This window comes from Somniosus microcephalus, chromosome 31 (genome assembly GCF_052327205.1).
Source record: "Somniosus microcephalus isolate GS21.2 chromosome 31, FLI_Smic_1.0, whole genome shotgun sequence".
Lineage (NCBI taxonomy): Eukaryota > Metazoa > Chordata > Chondrichthyes > Squaliformes > Somniosidae > Somniosus > Somniosus microcephalus.
Window position 1 is genome coordinate 28,443,656 of NC_141017.1, and position 26,451 is coordinate 28,470,106.

The 26,451-nt window shown below is 46.0% G+C and overlaps 1 protein-coding gene across 1 annotated transcript in view; it reads right to left on the minus strand.

Annotated features, from left to right (window-relative positions):
• The window catches only part of znf653 (zinc finger protein 653), a 47,784-nt gene extending 23,305 nt beyond the window's left edge, over positions 1 to 24,479 (minus strand). Inside the window, exons 1-3 of the mRNA XM_085971679.1 lie at positions 24,070 to 24,479; positions 6,486 to 6,535; positions 1,110 to 2,042 (exon numbers count right to left, since the gene is read on the minus strand). Coding sequence (XP_085827805.1) covers positions 1,110 to 2,042; positions 6,486 to 6,535; positions 24,070 to 24,341 — 1,255 coding nt within the window. The 5' untranslated portion in view covers positions 24,342 to 24,479. The remainder of the gene's footprint in view (positions 1 to 1,109; positions 2,043 to 6,485; positions 6,536 to 24,069) is intronic.
• Between the last annotated feature and the right edge of the window lie 1,972 nt (positions 24,480 to 26,451).

Here is a 26,451-nt window from a genome sequence, read left to right on the forward strand (position 1 = left end):
TTACGCTGTGAGCTTCAAACTGCACTGTACCTACCCAGGAGCTAGGTGTATTTTGCGCGTGTGTGTTTTGCGTCAGTTTCTCCTGGATGCAAATCTACACACCCCAGCCAGTAATTTTTCAATGTTTTGAGGGCACAGGCGGAAATGTCTGCTGTTTCAGTATGTTAAAAAAAAGACACTCTAGTGAGTTTCTAAGATGGTCCAGAGGTCCAACAGCTGGCCAAGCACTTCTTTAACATGGCGTGACATCACAATGAACCCGCCACGCGGTGTCAAGCCCAAGCTGTGCCAGTCAGCTCGAACCTTAAGCATGTTAATGCAACCCATTTTTCTTGCAATACGAGACAGCGAAGATAGGAAAGGTCAAGTGAAAACTGCTATCCCTTGGCTTTTGCATCTTAGAGGCTACAATTTGAAAAAGGTGCTCATTTGAAACAGGCAGCTAAGAGAATTTCAGGGTTTTGGCACCCAAAATCCACTAAAATGTGCAGCATATCTGATCAAGAACTGTTTAGCACTGCCATGTACAAAAAAAAAAGATTTCCAGGGTTAGATGTAGAGCAATGCTCCTTTTACACCCCCAGGTCAGGTATAGCACAGGTTAGATATGTGAAGCTCCCTCTATACTAGCCCATCAAGCACCGGCACATTATGGCACGATGATTAAAGCTCCTTTTACATTACCCTGTCACGCACTCCCAGGTCAGGAACAACACAGTTAGATGGTGACAAATTCAATGAAAAACATTACATTCAGCTACAACTCATGTCACCATTTAATTAACAGCCACAAGACCGTTTCAAAATATAAGCAGAGAGATGTATTATCTCATATCTAGAATATTTCAATACTTTGAGACACTCGGATCTGATAACTCTTTGGTGACGATTTGGCTTGCTAAGAAGAAAATAAATCAGATTCTGCTTTTAATAGGAAATAATGGCATGAAAACCTATTTCATTCAAAAACAGACTGGCCAACAGAAAGGGAATCTCACTAGAAACTCCTGTAACCACTTGCAAAAGCGTTACTTAGGGGAGGAGGCAGAGAATGAATAATAAATCCCCATCACGGTTAAATAACACAAAATATTAAAATGGTACAGTACCTGGATGCTCACTCCACTCTGTGGTTTCATTCTGCCCCTCAATGCTGTAACATTCACCCACTGGATTCACGTAGGTCAACTGTTCCGAAAAAGTACAAGTCATTTCCTCGTATTCGGTGGCATTTACTTGCTGGGCAGGGTCCAAGGGCACATGTCCAAACTCCGAGTCCGTAATGCTGGTGATCTCCGAACTCTGTACTGTGGAAATCTGCACAGTTACAGGGCAGTTGGTAGTTAAGGAGTTCAATACATCCTTCTCAACAGTCTGGGATATATTATCCAGCGTGGGCAGCTCTCCTGGCAAGGGCAGATGGTTTCCTTCACTGACGGAGCTCTTGCATGGTGACGGAGCTCGGCGTGGAGATGCCAGCCCACGAACTTCACTCCCGTGTCTGTCTTCGTTTCCATCGGTCTCTTCAGAAGGTCTGCCTCCTGAGCTCAAGGCAGTTGCTTTGACACCCTCTTTGTTTCCACCTTCATAATTGGACTCACTGGCGTCAACATCAATGAGTTTCACGTTGAAATATTCCTCGAATTTCTGATCCGAGTCAGACTCCTCGCAGGTTGAGGTGTCGGATTCGCATTTCATGTACAACGCATTCGACTGCCCCGGTTTCCTTCCGACCGTGCCTCTTTTGTCCTTCCTCACTTTTTTCTCCACGGGACATGGCGGCCGACTCCGGTTCTCCTCCGAGCTGCTGACCGTCAGGCTGCCCTTGGCGCCGGGTTCAACGTCCGGGGAGTGGCAGTTCTTCTGGACAGGCTCCAGACGCTGCAGGTACTGGTGCCCTGCCTCACACTGCCACACTACGGCCACCGAGCAGTCACACACCTGCTGCAGCTCGTAGAGCACTGGCTCCTGTTTGCACGTCTGCTTATGGTGCTCGTACCACACCACTAGAGTCTTCAACGAGCTAACTGCTTGCTTCTTCACTGTAAGCAAAACAGAGGAAAGTCATTAGAACTTTTTCTGTTAAACCAGTAAATTGCCTGTGGCATTGCCCACAGTCAGCTGATTAAAATGATTTCCACCCCCCCCCCCCCCCCAACACATGTTCAAGATGGTTAAGAGTTTAGACAGAGACGGCAGAAAGTTACTTCACAGTGCCACCTAGTGGCCAGAGCCTGCAGCTGCAAGGCAAGAGTTGACATAGTAATTTACAATGATAAAGGCTGACAGAAAAGCATGACCAAAAATCGTGACAACAGGAAACAAGGTTTGTGGACAGGAAGGGCACACCCTACACAAGATTTTAATATATACGTTGATTACCCCAAATTTTGCCCCCTCTGCCTGTGAAGGCACTGACGCATGCTGGGGCACGGTTCCATGGCATATCCACCCACCCCACCCAAGAACTTGGCCCAAGTCATCGTTCCTCATGTGTGCGCCGAGACAGCGAGTCTAACTGCTGGCTCAGCCCAATCTTGTCCTCACTAGATGGTCACAAACTGGTCACTGAATAGCGATCGGAAGCAATAACCATGTCTGATTTGTCATCCCCCGAAGCCAGGGTTCCTCAGGACAACCATAGTGCCTCGCTGACTGAGATTACCCAACTCAGAACAGACTAGGGATTGGGCCCAAGGGCCTTCCTGGTCTGCACATCTCAAATTTACACAAGGCCAATTAAGCCATTGTGAAAGGGGAGGGGGGGGGGGGGGGGAGCAGTCAGAATTTCAGAATGATGCAGCATGACTAAACAAAGTGTGCAAAATATGCAAGCAGTGTTAACACAGTGCAAGGTTCTAAACTATTCCTCAATTCAGATTTTTCAATGCAAACTTTTAAAACCAACACTTTACCACATACAGGAAACTTTTTTTTATCCGGCACCGACGTGGTGCCGGTTCATCAAACATTCCGGATAACCGAAAGCTATAGTAAAAGATACGGAGCGGAGAGCTCCGTATAAAGCAACAAACCCTGTTGCTTAGCAACAGGTTCAGAACAATGGCCACAAGTTGCAAGCGTCTCTGTAGCTTAGCAACAGCTGCAGCCACACCCTTGCACAGCAACAGATGGAGGAAGGCAAGTAATTAAAGTTACCTGAACCTACTCCTGAATTTTGCCGGTTAACCGAGATTTCCGGTTATTTAGGTGCCAGTAAATCGAAAGTTTCCTGTAGTTCTTTATCAAAATTATTAGAGGGGTTCAAATTATTACTAAATATCTTGAATTTTAATTGATTATATGTGGTTACCATTTTCAAATGAAATTAAGAGGAGTTTAATTAGAATAAATCTTCCTAGAACCACTTGGACCTGGTTTAAATCCAGTCCAGACTGAAGGAATAACGTGCCCTCTGTTAGACTGCACTAGGAGCATTAAACAGGATCAGTTTGGCGCACGTTCAATCCAATTCATGGTTAGTAACTCACACACCCACAAAACCGCCCGTCATTTCGTACCACCCTGCATTAAATTGCAAGTCTCAAACTGGACACATTGGATGGCGAGCACGGAGAAAAAGAAATGTCACACTGACCCAAGTATGGCTGCTCTTCTGAAGTTGGGGGTTAAGCACACTGTAGCAGAATACACCTGACAAGGGATACAAAGAGTGAGAATGTGTTCCATTTCCCAGCATTGGCACCCCTCACTTCAGTGAGCACAAAATTCACTTTTATTAAAAAATGCGTCCGAGAAATAAACACCGGCATGGGCCTGTTGGGCTGAACCCTGGTTCTGTGCTGTAAATACTTTGTAACCTTGTAAAGGAAGGTCACTTATGAAAATTGCTTAAAATATTGCAAAGCATTTTTAAGGGACTGAAATGCTCAGTTACTGCTCATGGATGTATGAATCCAATGCAGCATCCAGACTTTTGAAGCAACTTAACGCACTTAAGGACATCAGCGAGGACGGATATGCGAAGAAGGGTGGGATCTCTAATGTCACACCTTAGCCTGCGCACTAAGCTATTCCTGGTCACGACTTATAAAAAAGGTAGATTTTCTCAGTCCGGACCCATCACGAGATAGCATTGGAAAGCTGCGTGTGCACAGCAGGCGAGGACTTGGGCAAAGCTACTGTACAACGCCACCAGAAGCAATTAGTTAGGACAAGTAAAACAAACTTCATACAGATGGGATAAAATAAAATGACTTGTGGTTTCAGAATTCATTCCGTTTACACTGTGGGATAGTGTTCAGAACCAAGGCAGCAATGTAAACACCTCAAGCAGCAGGGGGGGGGGGGGGGGGGGGGGAAATAGATGGGACGAGCAAGTATCATTTCCTCCCGCCGCTATGTACAATGACAGAAGATTTCCTTTGGCCAGTGTTTCTAGTGAGAACCCCCAACATGCTCTTCAGGATGCATCTACAACTGTGCTAGAAATTACATGGGCAAAGTTCTCCGCATTTGTTTAGAACGTGCCTTCACGTAGCGACCAAGGAAAATCACTACAAGGAGGTAACTGCATCACGCAGTTCACTGGAGCTCGGCGCCATCCAACATCGTCTTTAGACAGGAGGGTCGGGATTTTCCACTTGTGTGGGAATCCTGACGCACCCTCAGCGGGGTGGGAGTTCCACCCGCCACATGGATGCACCTCGGACTTTCCCAATTTTCCGAGATGAGGGTCCTTGGATTTTTTTTTTTTTTTTTATATATATAAGCGGGCTCCCAGCCTCTGCTGGCAGTCCGCCGAGTGAGAGAGGTGAAGAGACTGGCTGCAGTAGATCTTGGAGGCCTGATGCAACGAAGACTGACTGACAGCCTCTGTGCTCGCTGAAGAACCAGTTACATTTTAACATTAAAATCAAAAGTGCCATTGTTGCGCAATAGATGACAAAAGCTTTCTGACCCTGCAAAGGTTAATTCCCCCTCTCTTCCACCTATAGCAATGCTGCACACCAAGAACGCACCGATATCCTTTGACACCGTGGGCTGGATTTTACCAGTCCTGAGGAGGCGGGTTTGGAGGCAGGACTGCTGGGAAAGTCAAAAAGAATGGGAGCGGGTCCCGATCCCACTTCCAAACAATCTTCCCAGGAGTCGAGTCCCCGATTTGCGCAGAGACCCGACTCCTAGCGGCAAGAAGAGGATTATAGCCACTTAACTGTCTGTTAACAGGTAGTTAAGAGGCTTTTTCCAATTTTTAGCCTTCTGCTGCAGGCTTCCCGATGTCGGGGAACCTCGCCTGGGTAAGTGAGGCGTGATGTGGGTCTGTTGTTATGTTGGTGTATAGATGACAGCTGCAGAAGTGGTGTGAAGGATGCAATGGGACACTGGTGAGTATAAGAGGTAAGGAAATGTTGGGAAAGTCATTTTTAACTTGTTTAGATTTTTCTGTAGGTGACAAGCTTTGAAGTGTTTGTGTGGCCTCACCTCAATGGGAGAAGTGACAGATCGCTTCTGTACCCTCATCTGCAGTTGCCATCTGTTTCATCCTAAGGAGAGAGTCACCTGTGTACAGTGATCGTCAGTGTTTGACAGCACCTCAATGTTGTCAAATCATCTGTCAATAATTTATGGTTCGTGTGCCTTTAAGAAAACTGGCAGATGAACTGTCATCAGCTGATGTCATCTGACACCGGCTTTCCCTAAATTGGCCGGCAAGCCCGCAGGGTGGGGCTTAACAAGGCCAATCAGGGGAAAATAGCGTCTGTGCGTCGGACGCGGGACTAGAACCCGGAAGGCAGCAGTCCCGCCCCCAACGCATCTCGGCGCCAAGTGTTGCTAAGCCACAAGTGATGGAAATAGATCATATAACGCATTGGCGTCATTTGCATGCAAGTATAATTCAACCGCCCAAAATCCGGATGATGGCATTATATGCCCAAAAAGTAATTTCTGGCAGATAATGCCAGAAGCGCCGTGGGCAGGCAGGGGCGGAATGGTCACAAGAACCCTGAAGAATCCCGTTGCCCTTCGGGGGAAACCAGTCGTCGCGCGCCCCCCCCTTCCCCCCCCAACCGCCGAAGCTGCAGAATCTTCCGTCTCACTCTGTTCGAGTTACACTGGGAAGCTAGCGCAACTCGAGTGGGAAATCCTGCTCAAGATATTCTGGCTTGATGGCTGAAGTTTTGTTAACCAATTGTAAAACTCACAGGCACTCCTGGCTGGAAAGCACAGGCCTTTGAAAATTTTGTATTAAGGACTAGAAAATGCAGATTAGAATGTTTTTAAAGGCAGACAGAAAACTAGTGGCATATAGAACTCCAGTTCTTGCCAGCAAAAGTCAATAGGAGTACAAAAACGATTTTCTCACTTTATACTCACGCCAACATTGTCACTAAAATTAACTAAGGCAAAAAGATATACCCCCTGGTGATTAATGCTGCAAACTCCATGCTAAGTAGCTACTGAGCCACAATTTGCATAGATATTACTGCAGAACGGCCTCCTACAGCTGATCACAGGCTTACCTTTTTGTGAGGAATTAATTTTCGAGTTCTGTTCCTCTGCTCCGGATTTGCTGTAATATAATAAAATCATTATGAAGGCAGAGCATGTCTTTGCAATTCTTGCATGTAATGATTTTTTTCGCCAGCGACAGCAATGTAAATCTATACAGCAAACCATTAGGTCTCCCTGCTTAAGGTGTGGTGGTGAAATTGCTGGGATAAGCAGTAAGGGGCGGTTACTGGGCGTTGGTATCAATGTCAAACAATAGCAACCACACTGTGTACATTTGAGACTTTGATTCTTGCAGGGGGGGGGGGGGGGGGGGGGGGAGAAAGAATCACCGATCCTGTAACAATCACGCCACCTCAATGACTAACCATTATATCAGCGCGCTTTGATTAGCTGCTGAATGCTCAAAAAAACCTGAACAGATTGTCACACGGAAAGCTCAAATATGCATTGCAAAGGCAGCCAAATATCAGTGCAACCCGCTCAAATCGTACCGGCATCGATGGTTTTAAAAGAAAAAGTCCCCATGGGGTGGGCTGCTGGGGGTCCGCTCTAATGTTCCCTCTAATTTTTTATTTGGGTGTGCGGTCCCTTTAAGTGGCTGCGCGGCCCATTCAAATTTTCACGCAGGCGCAGTTTTACCCATTTAAAAGCCAGCGAGCGGCCTGTGCAAGGGCGCAGCTTACAGGAACATTGGTTGGATCATAGTCACAGATGCCAGGACATATTGCCTCTTTTGACATGTAGTCCCTCTTGTAATGTAGGAAAATGCGGCAGCCCATTTTCCCCACACAAAATGGTCCCACAAACAACAATGAAATAATTGACCAATCACAGTTTTCGGCATTGGTTGAGGGGCAAATAATTGGCCAGAACATCGGAGAAACCGCCTGCTCTTCTTTGAATAGTGCCGTGGGATCTTTTACATCCGCCGGAGAGGACCGATAGGGCCTCGGTTTAATGTCTCATGCGAAAGATGGCACTTCCGACAGTGCAGCGCTCCCTCAGCACTGCACTGGGAGGATCAGCCTAGATTATCTGCTCAAGTCTCTGGAGCGGGGTTTGAGCCCATGGCCTTCTGACTCAGAGGCAAGGGAGTGCTGCCCACTGAGCCACGGCTGACACCTAGGACCCATACAGGAGACAGAAAAGACTTTCATCGGGCTGAAGTCAGATGTGAGAGATGAAATAACAGTGTGCACCACCCAGTTCTCTGCATTATTTTTTCAAAACTGCACATTAATAGAAAACCCCCCACACAATATTCTCACAGTCGATGTCTCCAAATTTTAAACACTCAACAAGTTCTTCAAAAAGTTCTTTGAAAAAGAGCTTAAAACATATACTACATAATAGGAAACACTTCTACACACAAATGGTGGCAGAAGTTTGGAACTCTCTTCCGCAAACAGCAGTTGATGCGAGATCAATTGTTAATTTTAAATCCGAGATTGATGCAGGAAACTCTCTTTTTACCGGCACCTAAATAACCAGCAAAATTCAGGAGTAGGTTCAGGTAAGTTTTACTTCATATTAGTGGCCATGTAACCAGGGTTCCTGGATCTGTGGCCGTGTAACTGGGGTTCCTGGATCTGTGGCCGTGTAACTGGGGTTCCTGCACCTGTTGCCATGCAACAGGGACGCCTGGATCTGTGGCCGTGTACGGGGCTCTCGTACCTTAGTAAGTATACCTCTCTGTAATCCGGACTTTTTGATCAGCCGGCACCACGCCGGTCCCGTCGGTGCCAGATAAAAAAGAGTTTTCTGTAATACCTTTTGGTTAAGAAAAGTCTAAGAGAAATGAACCAAAGGCGGGTATATGGAGTTCGGTCGCAGATCAGCGATGATCTCAGGGAATGGCGGAACAGGCTCGAGGGGCTCAATGGCCTCCTCCTGTTCCTATGTACACAAGTGCTGTATCCACTCAGCTCACAGTCCGTGTGCTAAATTGCTTATACTACACGTGCAATATAAGAATCAATGACACATGTACTGCAGGGCACCTAATATGGCAAACTAATCTATAGACTTGTTCTTCAGTTCCATCCAATTCTCCTATCCCCCAGTAACTCTCAGGTCTCAACAGAACACCCACATCTCCTCCATTGCTAAAACTGACACCAAGAATTCATTTTTTTGCTTTCGTCCCACACAATTCTTTTCCCCCCAACAATTCTCAGCTCTCTATAAGGTATGCCCAAGACTTGACCATCACTCCCATATCTGGGGAGGCTCTTACGGCACTTCTCTTACACTCCGGAACAGGATACATGGAAAAATCTGTAATCTGGTGTCTAGCTCCCAACCGCTCTTTCTTGCACCTCTCTATTTTATCAGCACTACTCCTTAAATTAGTCTTCTCTTCTAATCGTTTCAACTTCAGTGTCTTGCACTAGGGGCCTCAGCTGTCCACCTTTGCTTCTCAATAATAATACTTCTAGGAACAGGAGGAGGCCATTCAGCCCCTCGAGCCTGTTCCACCATTCAATGAGATCATGGCTGATCTGTGACCTAACTCCATCCACTCGCCTTTGGCCCAAATCCCTTAATACCTTTGGTTAACAAAAAGCGATCAATCTTAGATTTAAAATTAACAATTGATCCAGCATCAATTGCTGTTTGCAGAAGAGAGTTCCCAACTTCTACCACCCTTTGTGTGTAGAAGTGTTTCCTAATTTCACTCCTGAAAGGTCTGGCTCTAATTTTTAGACTCTGCCCCCTCGTCCTAGACTCCTCAACCAGCGGAAATAGTTTCTCTCTATCGACCCTATCTGTTCCCCTTAATATCTTGAAAACTTCGATCAGATCACCCCTTAACCTTCTAAATTCCAGGGAATACAACCCTAATGTGTGTAATCTCTCCTCACGGGTATCATCCTGGTAAACCTACGCTACACTCCCTCCAAGGCCAGTACTGTATATCCTTCCGAAGGCGTGGGGCCCAGAACTGCTCACCGTACTCCAGGTGTGGTCTAACCAGGGTTTGTATAGCTGCAGAATTAATTCTACCCCCCCCTTGTACTCTAGATATAAAGGCCAGCATTCCATCAGCCTTTTTGATTATTTTCTCTGCTTATTCAGGTATATATGGACCCGCAGGATTTTACAGCACAGGAGGTGGTCATTCGGCCCAATGCATCGGCTCTCTGAAACAGCTATTCACTTGCCCCCATTCTCCGTACTCCTTTAATTTTTCTTTTTCAATTGCTTATGCATTTCCCTTTTAAAAGCTGCTTCACCACTCTTTCCAGCAATTCCCTGTATACAAAAAGACCAAGGAGTCATAAGAATTCATTCGGGCGGTTTAGATCACAAAGTAATGTCCCAACAATTGAACAAAAGTAAATCTGAAACCCAGTCAGAGGAGGAGGGCTACAAGATAATTCCCAGTTTAAAACACCTTAGTGACCCAAATAGGCTCAAAGAGCTGGTGCTGTGTACTTTGGGAAAGCGTGAACTCAGGGGCAAGTCACTGTTACAACTTTGCTTTATAAAAACACCATTTTATTTTTCTATGGCTTCACAGCATGAGCAAACCACAGCTTCCACATTCCCAAAAGCTGTATTATTAGTCAGCCCTTGCAGAGGGTGCACGACCTCAGGCTTAAAAACACCAATTCTTGTAAACTGCATGTGAAATTTCCATTGGCTCACCCTATTCCTTCACTTACTTCTGTAAATGGAGTATTAAACAGATCAAAGCACTTTGAGGCTTTAAATAACTAGTATTTATTTACAATTTGAAAGCACAATGAAGCATCAAGCGTTTAGCTGTCACTAGAAAGGCCAGAGGCCACAGCTCTTCTCCGTCAATAAGCAGGGACCAGAGTACGGATAGCAGAAAATGCAAGTTTGGTCTTTTCCCAGCAATTTCAGTATTGGATTATTATCTTGAGCTGGCTCTTTCAGGTAGTCAGTGTCATGTGAAATAGGAAAGCTTATTTTCCTTTTGTCGATAGCTTGGATCAGTCGCATGAACTAGAGAACGGCAGGGAGATAAATCTTAAAATTGTCCACAAACAACAACGATGGTTGCACTGAAGACTAAATAGTCCAATTGTTTATCTACGGGAAGCTCGAATGATACAAAATACAGAAAATCCTAACTGTGCTATTTAAAAGACAATTATGCCAAATTCTGTATTTGTACCCATTTAACAAGTGACTACACTTCAAAATTCCTTGGTTTGTGACACATTTTAGGACATCGAGGACACGCAAGGTGCTATAGAACTGCGAGTTCTTTCTTTTTTTAAAGCTCCAAGCTGTACACGCTTAGATGAATCTTTTCTTTGCAAAAGTAGAACAGTAATAAATTCAGAGCAACAAACTCCCTTTTTAACTTGATCAAAAGCACAGCCTGTACTAGCGAAACTGGCACCCAAACACACAGTTCTTATCTTTTTTAATCCCTAAAAAGCAATTACAGGTACTAGCCTGTTTTCTTAAACTGGAACTGCAATTCATAATTTGCAATGGCCTCAATAGCTTGTTTTCTGCCATATACGCTCATTACTGTGCACCAAGTACTGCATGTGACAAATCAGCCATTGTCCGCCCACGTATTAGGTAATCCATTTTATACAGTGTGCGATTCTTGAGGCGTCACAATGACATTGGGATAAGAACATAAGAAATAGGAGCAGGAGTCGGCCATTCGGCCCCTCGAGCCTGCTCCGCCATTCAATGAGATCATGGCTGATCTTCCGCCTCATCTCCACTTTCCTGCACTATCCCCATATCCCTTGATTCCCTTAATATCTGAACCTCCACAACCCTCTGGGGTAGAGAATTCCAAAGATTCATAACCTTCTGAGTGAAGAAATTTGTCCTCATCTCATTCCTAAATGGGCATCCCCTTATCCTGAGACTGTGACCCCTAATTCTAGACTCTCAAATTTATACTCTGGGTGGTATTCCACATTCCTACTTCTATCCAGAGGCCTATCTGCATCTCAGAGACCTAGGACTCATTTATAGTCCTTGTCTGCAGCTTAATTTCTTCCCTTAGACTTTATTGCTGGCTTCTTTCACTTAGTATCTGGCCCAGATATTGTGCATGTGAGAGGTTACGAACAACCGTGGAAATCTTTGGTGCACATTAGTTCAATAATAACATTCATTTAAAAAATCATATATTCTGTGGCTGCTTTTTCCGTTTTTGTCCAGTGCTCACTCTCTCCTGCACATAAATTTCTGTGTCTTGTCCCTAACCGGTTGAAATTTAGCCCAAATGTGTTTGAGAGATCACGCCCACTCTTATCACCTTCTGCACATGCATACTTGTGCTCTTTCGCCACGGATTCCATCCCTCTCCCTGGCCGCCGCCGTCTCAAATTGAACCAGACTGCTCACAAATTGCCAACCTATGCAATCCTGAGCTGAGCTTTCGACTGCAATCACAGACCCGCTACGTCCACCTCCATAACATCGCCAGCCTCATCCATCTCAGCTGCTGCCAAAACCCTTGTTCATGCCTTTATCACTTCCAGACTGGAGTATGCCAATGGTCCCCAGGCCAGTCCTCCATAAACTTCAGCTCATATGCTATCCCACACCAAGTCTCGTTCACCTATCAACCTTGTGTTCACTGACCTACTTTGATTCCAGGTCCCCCAGATTAAAAAATTCTCATCCCGTGTTCAAATCCTTCATGACCTCGCTCCTCCCTATCTTTGTAAACTTCTCCAGCCCTACAACCCTTTGAGAACTCTGCGTTCCTCCAACTCTGGCCTCTAGTGCAACCCAAACTTCCTTCGTCTCACAACTGGCGGCCCTGCCTTCAGCCGCCTAGGCCCTAAGCTCTGGAATTCCTTCAGCTCTCTCTCCTCCTTTAAGACGCTCCTTAAAAGCTAACTTGCAAAGCTTTTGGTCACCCGTCCTAATGACTCCTTCTTGGGCCCAGTGGCAATTTTTGTCTGATTACATTCCTGAGAAAACAGGTAAACATAGAAACATAGAAGATAGGAGCAGGAGTGGGCCATTCAGCCTCTCAAGCCTGCTCCGCCATTCAATGAGATCATGGCTGATCATCCAAATTCAGTACCCTGTCCCTGCTTTCTCCCCATATCCCTTGATCCCTTTAGCCTCAAGAAATATATCTAACTCCTTCTTGAATATATTTAATGAATTGGCCTCAACTGTCTACTGTGGTAGAGAATTCCACAGGTTCACCACTCTCTGGGTGAAGAAATTCCTCCTCATCTCAGTCCTAAATGGCTTACCCCTTATCCTTAGACTGTGACCCCTGGTTCTGGACTCCCCGCCATCGGGAACATCCTTCCTGCATCTAGTCTGTCTAGTCCTGTTAGAATTTTATATGTTTCAATGAGATCCCCTCTCATTCTTCTAAACTCTAGCGAATATAAGCCCAATCGACCCAATCTCTCCTCATACGTCATTCCTGCCATCCCAGGTATCAGTCTGGTAAATCTTCGCTGCACTCCCTCCATGGCAAGAACATCCTTCCTCAGATAAGGCGACCAAAACGGCACACAATACCCAAGGTGTGGTCTCACCAAGGCCCTGTACAACTGCAGCAAGACATCCTTGCTCCTGTACTCGAAACCTCTCGCTACGAAGGCCAGCATACCATTTGCCTACTTAACCGTCTGCTGCACCTGCATGCTCACCTTCAGCGACTGGTACACAAGAACACCCAGGTCTCGTTGCATTTCCCCTTCTCCCAATCTATTGCCGTTCAGATAATAATCTGCCTTCCTGTTTTTGCCACCAAAGTGGATAACCTCGCATTTATCCACATTATACTGCATCTGCCGTATCGTCCAACCTGTCCAAATCGTACTGGAGTTTCTCTGCATCCTCCTCACAGAACACACGCCCACCCAGCTTAGTGTCATCTGCAAACTTGGAGATATTACATCTAGTTCCCTCGTCTAGAGCATTAATATAGATTGTGAATAACTGGGGTCCTAGCACCGAACCCTGCGGTACCCTACTAGTCACTGCCTTCCTCTCAGAAAAAGACCCGTTTATTCCAACTCTTTGCTTCCTGTCTGCCAACCAGTTTTCCATCCAAGTCAGTACCTTACCCCCAATCCCATGTGCTTTAACTTTGCACGCTAGTCTCTTATGCGGGACCTTATCGAAAGCCTTCTGAAAGTGCAAATACACCACATCCACTGGTTCTCCCTTATCTATTCTACCAGTTACATCCTCAAAAAATTCCAGTAGATTAGTCAAGCACGATTTACCTTTTGTGAGATTTAATAAGAGAAAGAGCTCACAAAGAAAAATAATGTAACAGGTGAAGAGAGCTGAAGCAGAGAACATTGTACTTAACATACATATCCACAGACACATAGAAACAAGTCTCATTACAGGAAACTTTGTGCTTTCCGGAGGTGAGCTATCCGGCAATCTGGAGCCACCGGCAAAAATCAGCCGCCGTTTTTTATTCCTTCTGTTTGTTTTTTTTGCTTTGTTTGAACAGTCAAGCTGTGCAAGGTCTGTAGCTATAGCAACAGCTTCAGCTACAGAGCTTGCAGGCCACACCCGAGTGTTTAGAAGCTGTTGATAAGAATCTCCGTATCTCTCAACATTAACTCTGGAGAGTACGGCAGTTTTGAGGCAACGGCAGCAGCTCGGTCCCGTGGGTGCTGGATAGCACAAAGTTTCCTGTACTTGCGAGCAATGCTACAGGTTGACCAGTTATATAAAAGAAACACTGCACCTGGGAGGAATTAAAGGATGTTATTCCATTGTCTTCGGCACAAAGACTTCCCAAACAGAGAATGAATCGCAAAGTTCCATCGCCTGCCCAGCTACAGAATGTGGTCACTAGGATTTCAGCGAAGGGTTATGGCAATGTGCAATTGTGAAAAAACACAGCTGTGCATTTACAGGTTCTCTTTCCAGCTTGACGTGTGTTTAGAGAGAGTTTTTGACCGGTATAACAGTCGGGTAAAGTAATAGTGGTTACAAGGTTGTCACTGGTGGTGGCAGCAGTGGGAGCAATTCAAGGTCCTCTCGTTATTTTTTTTGGAAGTGTCTAATGCCTCCTGCCTGCCTGCTTCCTTACGCCCAAAATTTAGTTCACTTTCAGTAACGCTTTTATTTGACGGGGACAAGATTTCCAGGTTCGGTACATTCTGTTCTGCAAACTTAGCAGCAGCTGTTGAAAGTTATTTTTCACAACTGTGATAGCTGAAAGATTTACCTTTTCACTGGCACATTCAGCACTACCTGTAAGCAAAGCATTTACAATTAAGCTATGGATGGGGGAGCAGGAGGAAAGGAGCCATTAGCACAGGCTCGCTTTTATATAAAATGACATTATGGCAGTGATTCTCCAAATATTCTGTATGAAGGGTAACTGCAAATATTGATAAACTCCCTGGGAACCCCGTCATATTGGTGAGACCGCACCTGGAATACTGCATACAGTTTTGGTGTCCATACTTAAGAAGACATACTTGCTCTCGAGTCAGTACAAAGGTGGTTCACTCGGTTAATCCCGGGGATGAGGGGGTGGTCATATGAGGAGAGGTTGAGTAGATTGGGACTCTACTCATTGGAGTTCAGAAGAATGAGAGGCGATCTTATTGAAACATATAAGATTGTGAAGGGGCTTGATCGGGTGAATGCGGTGAGGATGTTCCCGATGATGGGTGAAACTAGAACTAGGGGGCATAATCTTAGAATAAGGGGCTGCTCTTTCAAAACTGAGATGAGGAGAAACTTCTTCACTCAGAGGGTGGTAGGTTTGTGGAATTTGCTGCCCCAGAAAGCTGTGGAAGCTACATCATTAAATAAATTTAAAGCAGAAATAGATAGTTTCCTAGAAGTAAAGGGAATTAAGGGTTACGGGGAGCGGGCAGGAAATTGGACATGAGTCTAGGTTCTGAATGGTCATGGCCCTATGGGTAGTGGAGCGGGCCCAGGGGCCGTGTAGCCTGGTTCTGCTCCTACTTCTTGTGTTCTAATTCTGTGTTAGATTTCAGGAGATGGTTTTATTCCTGTTCCTGGCTGGGGTGGAGATCGCCTTTACAGAAGGTAAGTACTGTAGAAAATATAGGGACAGAGTGATCTCCTGGAAGAGTTTCGATCGCCTAGATGGGTCGGAGAGGAATTTCCCAGATTTTTTTCCTCCCAAATTGGCCATTGGGTTTTTTGCCTCTCCCGGGAGATCACATGGGTTCGGGTGGGATGGAGAGTGATCGTAGATTTGAGGTTAGGATCAGATCAGCCATGATCTTATTGAATGGCGGAGCGGGCTCGAGGGGCCGATTGGCCTACTCCTGCTCCTATTTCTTATGTTCTTATGTTATCACTTCCAACAGACAGCACCAGCAAACCAAAGGAAAGCTTATTTTTATTGGTATAAAATATATAATTCACAACAGAAATAGTGTTAGTAAGTAAACAAATGTAGATATCCGACTACCTCATGGATCCTCTGGGGTCCAGGCTCCCAGTTCGAAAGCCTGTCACTTTCCAAGATATTTTCTCGGTTTCCGAAACATGATGCTGAAGCTGTAGTCAATGGTGAGCTCACGACATGGCTTCTGCAGCACTTCACATATCACTTCATTGCAAAGCCCACAATAGAAGGCTGCATTACAAATATACTACTGCCTCAGTGTCTCAGCATCGAGTAAAAAGCAGAAAAACCTGCCAGTACAACAGACAAATTCCATACAAACTGGTCTGAGCAGACCAGAACAGTGGGCCGTTACTGAATTAAAGAATACATTGCAACTCAGCAGTAGCATTCAAGAGACAAGGATGCCAATCCCTAATGTCAGTGTATGCGCTAGTTGTGCGAGACTGCAGTTCCTTCAGCAGCCTTATATAGAGGACATTTCACTGCACCACTCCCCAAACCCTGCCTTCCTGTCGTTATTTCTGGGAAGGCTCGTTACTCTGTTCCTGTTGTACTAGGTAACAGGCCAACCTGCCTCTTATTGTACTTATACAGGCAAAGCACATTGCATCAATCCTGAAATCACCCCTCCCTTAAACCCTATTGCTTGTCTAAAGTGCTGAATCAACTCCAACCTAAACAGATGAGGAGCAAGTCTCACACCAGTGCTGCATTAATTGCATGTGAAATGCTCGAGATGTTTGAGCCATGATAAAGATTTCCATTTATGTTGCACCGTTAACAGATTGGATCTCAGATATCTCTCCTTATCCCCAACCATTCAACCACAAGATGCCATACAGTGAAACTATTCATCGCGTCTAACTTATAGCCAAGATTAGAGTGCCCTTCACCGTGCATTCTCTCTGTCGCTGAATAGCCATGATCATCACAAGTAATTATAGAATTATATTCAAGTCTTACTCCCACCCCTTCTTATCCTGAATGGTATAGTCCCAGATACACCAGCCAGATCTCTAGTACCTTCAACGGATGCCCAATCTTTCTAAGTGAGCCTAAAGAGCAAATGGTAGGTTGCTCAATCACGGGCATTAGCATAACTCTGCATGATTCATTCCACACATTATAAAAAACAGAATTTAAGCACTTGCAGGCCATGCCACATTACCAACACATGAATAATGATCAACTGTATTTTACGAGTCACAGTTACACAGTTTTTGTTCTTCGTGCACAAGAGCATCAGCCTGGATTTTGTGGGTTGATCCAGTTTGACACTTCAGTGCAGTGCTAAGGCAGTGCCACACTGTCAGAGGCGAGGTGTTAAATTGAAGTACCATTTGCCGGTTCAGGTGGGAATAAATGGTCCCATAAGCAATTTTTTTTTTTTTTGGGGGGGGAAGAGGAGGAGCAGGGGAGTTCTCCCGATGTCCTGTCAAACATTCAGCCCTCAACCGTCAAACACCAAAAACAGATTAATCACTCGTTCATCACATTGCTGTTTGAAGGACCTCGCTGTGCGCTTGCTGAAGGACCCAGTCTGGCCTACATGGGACTCCAGTCGCAGTCTAGTCCCACGCCAATGTGGTTAACTGCCCTCCATACTAAGTGGCCTAGCAAGCCACTCAACTGCATCAATAGGGATGGGCAATAAATGCCAACTTTGCCAGTGACACCCACATCCCAAACAAGTTTATTCTTTCAGTATTCATTATGAATTAAAACTCGAATATTAAAAGTTGCTTATATATCGATCGATGCAGCTCTCCCCATGGATAGTGACGCCAAACAGCAGGACCTTGACCACAACACAAGAACATAACATGCAATGAATGCATAAGTTAATAGTTGCATATTCTTTTGACACACATTATGAATGAAAGCTGTGTGATGTTAAAGGTTGGACGTATATCAAAACAAACAGCTGGATGCCAGCCTCCCCTCTACAAGCCCCAGGTAGGGTTGCTAACTCTGGTTGAATATACTCCTGGAGATTTCACCGCACGAGTCACTCCCACCATTGGTCGCCCAACACGTCCAGCCTTGCTCTATTACCCAATTGGATGATACGAGTCAAAACAGCCTTCCCTGCCATCATAGAACTGTACAGCTCAGAAAGAGGCCATTCGGCCCATCGAGTCTGCACCGGCTCTTTCGAAGAGCAATCCAGTCAGTCCCACTCCCCCGCTCTTTCCCCATATCCCTGCTATTTTTTCTCCTTCAAGTATTTATCCAATTCCCTTTTGAAGGTTGCTATTGAATCTGTGTCCACCGCCCTATCAGGCAGCGCGTTCCAAATCCGAACCACTCGCTGCGTAAAAAAGGTTTTCCCCTCCGGTCACCTCTGGTTCTTTTGCCAATCACCTTAAATCTGTGCCCTCCGGTTATCGATCATTCAGCCATTGAAAAGTTTTTCATTATTTACTCTATCCAAAACCCTTCATGATTTAAACACCGCCATCAAATCTCCTCTTAGCCTTCTCCATTGCAAAGAGAATAACCCCAGCTTCTCCAGTCTCTCCACGTAATTGCAATCCCTCATCTCTGGAACCATTCTAGTAATTCGCTTGTAGCCTCTCCAAAGCCTGTAAAAACTCATCTGGTTCTTTAGGGAAGGAAATCTGCCACCCTTACCCGGTCTGGCCGATATGTGACTCCAGACCCACAGCAATGTGGTTGACTCTTAACTGCCCTCTGAAATGGCCGAGCAAGCCACTCAGTTGTATTCAAGAGGCGGCTCACCACCTCCTCCGAGGGCAATTAGGGATGGGCAATAAATGCTGACCTGTGAAAGACTATTAAAAAAAAAAAATCTATGCTTCTAGGATAGTGACAGCAGTATGCTGGATAAAGAAGAAAAACCTACGAGTATGGGGAAATGGGACTGTGTGAAGTCAACCCCCTCGGCTCAGTGGGTAGCAGATTCCTGATTTTAAATGCTCCACCATTGGCGGGCATGCCTTCAGCCTTGGCCTTAAACTCTGGAATTCTCTCCCTAAACCTCTGTGCCTCTTTTTCCTCCTTTAAGGCGCTCCTTAAAACCAACCTCTTGGTCACCGGCCCTAATATCTCCTTATGTGGCTCGGTGTCAAATTTTGTCTTGTAACACTCCCGTGAAGCGCCTCGGGATGTTAAAGGCGCCATATAAATGCAAGATTTTGTGGAGGGGACTAAGTGCAACACAGACAAGAAGGGCCAAATGGTTTCCTCTTGAGGTGAGAGTGCTGAGCCACTGGCTGAAATCTTGAGAACCAGGGGTCACAGTCTCAGAATAAGGGGTCGGCCATTTAAGACTGAGATGAGGAGAAATTTCTTCACTCAAGAGGGTGGTGGATCTTTGGAATTCTCTACCCCAGAGGGCTGTGGAGGCTCAGTCATTGAGTATACAGGAAACTTTCTGGTATCCGGCACGGACGGGACCGACCTGGTGCCGGTCCATCAACAATGCCGGATAACCGAACGCTATAGTAAAAGATACGGAGCTCAGAGCTCCGTATAAAGCAACAAACCCTCAGCTTCAAAACAATCGGCACAAGTTGCAAGCGTCTCTGTAGCTTAGCAACAGCTTCAGCTACACCCTTGCACAGCCACAAATGGGAGTAAAAAGTAACTAAAAGTAAAAAAAAGTTACCTGAACCGACTCCTGAATTTTGCCGGTGGATAGAGCGTTCCGGTTATTTAGTGGCCAGTTAATCGAAAGTTTTTTGTATTCAAGACAGAGATCGATAGATTTTTGGACACTAAGGGAATCAAGGAATATGGGGATCAGGTGGGAAAGTGGAGTTGAGGTAGAAGATCAGCCATGATCGTATTGAATGGCGGAGCAGGCTCGAGGGGCCGAATAAGAAACAAGAGCTGGAGTAGGTCATTTGATCCACCCATGGCTAACAAAAGAAATTAAAGCTAGCATTAAGTCAAAGGAGGAAGCTTAGAAAGTTGCCAGAAAAAGCAGTCAGCCTGAGGATTGGGATCTTTTTAGAAATCAGCAAAGGGGGGCCAAGAAATTGATAAAGGGAAAATGGAATAGGAGCACAAACTAGCAAAAAATATAAAAACCAGATTGTAAAAGCTTTTATAGGTATTGTGAAAAGGAAAAGACTGGCGAAGGTAAATGTATAATAGCAAAATACTGCGGATGCTGGAAATCTGAAATAACAGAAAATGCTGGAAATACTCGAGCTTACGTTGAGCTTCATTGGAACAACACCTCATCTTTCGATTGGGCACTTTACAGCCTGCCGGACTCAACATTGAGTTCAACAATTTCAGAGAATTATCCCTGCCCCCATTTTTCATGCTGTATGATTTTTGCCATTCCCATTTGCAACATTTGATCTTTCCTGCCTCTTACAAAAGTACTTTCAATTCCTTCCTCCCCTCCTAACCACCCCCCCCCCCCCCGTCCCCCGATTCTGCGCCTGCTTAATATCTGTTACATCTCCAGCTTTTTCCAGTTCTGATGAAGGGTCCCAGACCTGAAACATTAACTCTGTTTCTCTCTCCACGGATGCTGCCTGGCCTGCTGAGTATTTCCAGCATTTTCTGAAGGTAAATGTAGGTCCTTTACAGTCAGAGCCAGGAGAATTTATAATGGGGAGGGGGGGGGGGGGGGGGATGAGGAAATTGCAGAGAAACAAAATAAATACTTTGTTTCTGTCTTCACGGAGGAAGACAAAAAAACTCCCAGAAATACGAGAAAACCAAGGGTGTGGCGAGAATGAGGAACTTAATGAAATTATTAGTAAAAAAAAAAGTACTAGCAAAATGAATGGGACTAAAAGTCAATAAATCCCAAGGACCGGATGACCTACATCCTAGGGTTTTGAAAAAGGTGGCCATTGGGATAGTGGACGCATTGCATTGGTTGTCATCTTCCAAAATTCTATAGATTCTGGAACGGTTCCTGCAGATTGGAGGATAGCAAATGTAACCCCACTATTTAAGAAAGGAGGGAGAGAGAAAACAGGGAACTACAGGCCTGCTAGCCTCATTATCAGTAGTTGGGAAAATGCTGGAATCTATTATAAAGGATGCAATAACTGGGCACTTAGAAACTAATAGTAAAATTGGGCAGAGTCAACATGGATTTATGAAAGGGAAATCCTGTTTGACAAACCTATTGGAGTTCTTTGAGGATGCAACTAGTGGAGTAGACAAAGGGGAACCGGTAGATGTGGTGTACAGTATCTGGATTTTCAGAAGGCCTTCGGTAAGGTCCCACACAAGAGGTCAGTGAACAAAATTAGGGCACATGGAATTGGGGGTAATATACTAGCATGGACTGAGAATTGGTTAACAGACAGAAAACAAAGAGTAGGGATAAACGGGTCTTTTTCAGAATGGCAGGCTGTGACTAGTGGGGTACCGCAAGGATCGGTGCTTGGGCCCCAGCTATTCACAATCTATATCAATGATTTGGATGAGGGGACTAAATGTAACATTTCCAAATTTGCTGATGATACAAAGCTAGGTGGCAGTGTCAGTTGTGAAGAGGATGTGAAGAGGCTTCAAGGGGACCTCGACAGGCTCAGTGAGTGGGCGAGAACATGGCAGATGGAATATAATGTAGATAAATGTGAAGTTATCCACTTTGGTAGAAAAAACAGAAAGGTAGAGTATTTCCTAAATGGTGAAAGATTGGGGAATGCAGATGCTCAAAGGGACCTTGATGTCCTTGTACATGATTCACTGAAAGTGAATGTGCAGGTGCAGCAAGCCATTAGGAAGCAAATGGTATGCTAGCCTTCATTACAAGAGGATTTGAGTACAGGAGTAAAGAAATCTTACTCCAATTATATAGGGCCTTGGTGAGACCACACCTGGAGTACTGTGTACAATTTTGGTCTCCTTACCTAAGGAAGGATATACTTGCCATAGAGGGAGTGCAACGAAGGTTCACGAGATTGATTCCTGGGATGGCGGGACTGTCGTATGAGAAGAGATTGAGTAAACTAGGCCTGTATTCTCTTGAATTTAGAAGAATGAGAGGGGATCTCATTGAAGCATACAAAATTATTACAGGACTTGATAGGGTGGATGCTGGGAGAATATTTCCCTTGGCTGGGGAGTCTAGAACCAGGGGCCACAGCCTCAAGATAAAGGGTAGGCCATTCAGGACTGAGATGAGAAGACATTTCTTCAGAGGGTGGTGAATCTTTGGAATTCTATACCCCAGAGGGCTGTGGAGGCTCAGTCATTGGGTATATTCAAAACAGAAGTCGATAGATTTCTGACTAGTAAGGGCATCAAGGGATATGGCGATAGGGCCGGTGAATGGAGTTGAGGCAGAAGATCAGCCAGGATCTCATTGAATGGCAGAGCAGGCTCGAAGGGCCGACACTTGCTCCTATTTCTTATGTTCTTATGGTCCTTCAAGCCTGCTCCACCATTCAACAAGATCATGGCTGATCTTCTACCTCAACTCCACCTTCCCGCACTGTCCACATATCCCTTCGTTCCCAAAAATCTAGCGATTTCAGTCTTGAACATACTCAACGACTGAGCCTCCACAGCCCTCTGGAGTAGAGAATTCCAAAGATTCACAACCTTATGAGTGAAGAAATTTCTCCTCATCTCAGTCCCAAATGGCCGACCCCTTATTCTGAGACTGTGACCCTGTGTTCTAGGTTCCCCAGCCAGGGGAAACATTTTCCCAGCATTAACACTGTCAAGCCCCTTAAGAATCTTATATGTTTCTATGAAAGTGTCAGCTGTGGCTCAGTTGGTCGCACACTCGCCTCCGAGTCAGAAGGTTGTGGGTTCAAGTCCCACTCCAGGGACTTGAGCACGTAAAGCTAGGCTGACACTCCAGTGCAGTGCTGAGGGAGCACTGCACTGTCGGAGGTGCCGTCTTTCGGATGAGACGTTAAACCGAGACCCCGTCTGCCCTCTCGGGTGGACGTAAAAGATCCCATGGCACTATTTCGAAGAAGAGCAGGGGGCGTTATCCCTGGTGTCCTGGCCAATATTTATCCCTCAACCAACATAACAAAAACAGATTATCTGGTCATTATCACATTGTTGTTTGTGAGAGCTTGCTGTCGGCAAATTAGCTGGCACGTTTCCCACATCACAACACTTCAAAAATACTTAATTGGCTGTAAAGCACTTTGAGACGCCCGGTGGTCGTGAAAGGCGCTACAGAAATGCAAGTCTCTCTTTTGAGATCACCTCTCATTCTTCTAAACTCTAGGGAATATAGGCCAAGTCTACTCAATCTCTCCTCATCCCAGGAACCAGTCTAGTGAATGGCCTACCCCTGCTGACATTTCTTGTGTTCTTATCCCGCCCACCCAACCAAAGGCTCCCGGCCAGTCCGGCAAATGGTATGTTGGCCTTCATAGCGAGAGGGTTCGAGTACAAGAACAAGGATGTCTTGCTGCAGTTGAACAGGGCCTTGGTGAGACCACACCTTGAGTATTGTGTGCAGTTTTGGTCGCCTTATCTGAGGAAGGATGTTCTTGCCATGGAGGGAGTGCAGCGAAAATTCACCAGACTGATACCTGGGATGGCAGGAATGATGTATGAGAGATTGGGTCGATTGGGCTTATACTTGCTGCAGTTTAGTAGAATGATAGGGGATCTCATTGAAACTTATAAAATTCTAACAGGACTAGACAGACTAGATGCAGGAAATATGTTCCCGATGGTCGGGGAGTCCAGAACCAGGGGTCACAGTCCAAGGATAAGGGGTAAGCCATTTAGGACAGAGAGGAGGAGGAATTTCTTCACCCAGAGAGTGGTGAACCTGTGGAATTCTCTACCACAGAAGACAGTGGAGGCCAAGTCATTAAATATATTGAAGAAGGAGTTGGATATATTTCTTAAGGGTAAAGGGATCAAGGGATATGGGGAGAAAGCGGGGACAGGGTACTGAATTTGGATGATCAGCCATGATCTCATTGAATGGCGGAGCAGGCTCGAGGGGCCGAATGGCCAACTCCTGCTCCTATCTTCTATGTTTAAAGCACTTTGAGACGTCCGATGGTCATGAAAGGCGCTATAGAAATGCAAGTCTCTCTTTCGAGATCACCTCTCATTCTTCTAAACTCTAGGGAATACATGCCAAGTCTACTCAATCTCTCCTCATAGGGAAATTCCCCCCCTCATCCCAGGAACCAGTCTAGTGAATGGCCTACCTCTGTTGCCAATTCTTGTGTTCTCATCCCGCCCGCCCAACCAAAGGCTCCCGGGCCAGTCCGGGAGATGGGTTGGGAACCCCTGGGGTTGCTCGGGGCAACGCTGCTCACCTGTGGCGCTGCTCCCGGCCGCCCTGCTCCAGCTGCACCAGGTGCAGTGCCAGCCGCTTGTCCGACCAGCCGCGGCGCTGGCGCAGCGCGGCCCACACCGCGTACGACTCGCCGATGTACACCCGCCGGTTGTCGTACTTCTTGCGGCTGCTCAGCCGCCGCTGCAGCCGATCGCTGTCGCTCAGCCTCGGCCGCCCGCGGCCCCGCTTGCTGGCAGCCGCGGCCGCCGCCGCTGAAGCACCGCCGCCCTCCAACTCCGTCCCGTCCGCCATCTTGTTTGGGACTCCAACCGTACACAAGCCAACCTGCGCTTCCGGGCCAAGGGTCACGCCCTTCCCAACATGGCTGCCCAGCAGTCCCGGAAGTTGCGGGACACAGCAGCAACATAGTGAGCATGTTACCAGACAAGTTAATCCTAGCTGGACTTGGACTAATGATCTGGAAACCCGGGTTCGAATCCCACCTGCTCTTTATAGAGTTGCCTATTGGAAGTTAAGTCAACCAATAAAGAACAGTAACTTAACTAAATAAAAGGAAACTTATTAAGTTAAAATACTATTCTTTGGCATTTAAGTCAACCAAATGAAAAGGAACCTTATTAAATTAAAATACCTCAAGGTGCTGATACACAAGGCCTCAAGTGTTGCCAGTGGACACCACATGCTGGGTTCGAAAATAACTGCGGAAGAGAGGCTGAATGACCCCTTCAACTGCTTGCTGCCTGGACCTGTTGATGGTCACCTTGGCCAGGCCCAGGAGCTGTCCCATGAGGAGGTCTTCCGACCCCCCCGCTCCCTCGCCCCCCGCACCGGGTAACCAAAGATCAGGAGCATGAGACTGAAGTGCAACCAAAACTCGAGGAGCAGCCCCTATCAAGTAATAGAAACATAGAAGATAGGAGCAGGAGTAGGCCATTCGGCCCCTCGAGCCTGCTCTGCCATTCAATGAGATCATGGCTGATCATCCAAATTCAGTACCCTGTCCCTGCTTTCTCCCCATACCCCTTGATCCCTTTAGCCTTGAGAAATACATCTAACTCCTTCTTGAATATATTTAATGAATTGGCCTCTATTGCCTTCTGTGGTAGAGAATTCCACAGGTTCACCACTCTCTGGGTGAAGAAATTCATCCTCATCTCTGTCCTAAATGGCTTACCTCTTATCCTTAGACTGTGACCCTTGGTTCTGAACTCCCCAACCATCGGGAACATATTTCCTGCATCTAGTCTGTCTAGTCCTGTTAGAATTTTATAAGTTTCAATGAGATCCCCTATCATTCTACTAAACTGCAGCGAGTATAAGCCCAATCGACCCAATCTCTCATACGTCATTCCTGCCATCCCAGGTATCAGTCTGGTGAATTTTCGCTGCACTCCCTCCATGGCAAGAACATCCTTCCTCAGATAAGGCGACGAAAACTGCACACAATACTCAAGATGTGGTTTCACCAAGGCCCTGTACAACTGCAGCAAGACATCCTTGTTCCTGTACTCAAACCCTCTCGCTACGAAGGCCAACATACCATTTGCCTTCTTAACCGCCTGCTGCACCTGCATGCTTACCTTCAGCGACTGTTGCACAAGGACACCCAGGTCTCGTTGCACTTCCCCTTCTCCCAATCTATTGCCATTCAGATAATAACCTGCCTTCCTGTTTTTGACGCCAAAGTGGATAACCTCGCATTTATCCACGTTATATTGCATCTGCCATGCTTCTGCTCAATCACCCAACCTGTCCAAATCATCCTGGAGTCTCTCGGCATCCTCCTCACAGCACACACGCCCACCAAGCTTTGTGTCGTCTGCAAACTTGGAGATATTACATCTAGTTCCCTTGTCTAGATCATTAATATATATTGTAATGGGAGAGGGGCTGCATTTTCTCACACTCGACGTAAACATGGAACTCCTCCAGTCAGCAGAAAATGCAGGTGGGGCCACCATGGCTGCTGTGGTACAAAAAATAATCAGCTAATGCAATGCAAGCCTTTATATCTAGGGTAGAAGTCATGCTACAGTTAGACCACACCTGGAGTACTGTGTTCAGTTCTGGGCACCACGCCTTAGGAAGGATATATTGGCCTTGGAGGGAGTGCAGCGTAGAATTACTAGAATGATCCATGTCCATGTCAAGGAAAACCGCCGGTCTGGCCGATCCGTGCCCCCAGACCCACAACAATGTTGATCACTCTGTCCCTCTGAAATGGCCTGGTAAGCTACTCAGTTGTACAAAACCGCTACAACGAAGCATACCACACGGACTGCAGCGGTTCAAGAAGGCGGCTCACCACCACCTTCTCAAGGGCAAGTCGGGATGGGCAATCAATGCTGGCCTTGCCAGCAATGCCCACATCCTATGAATGAATTTAAAAAAAGTTGACTGC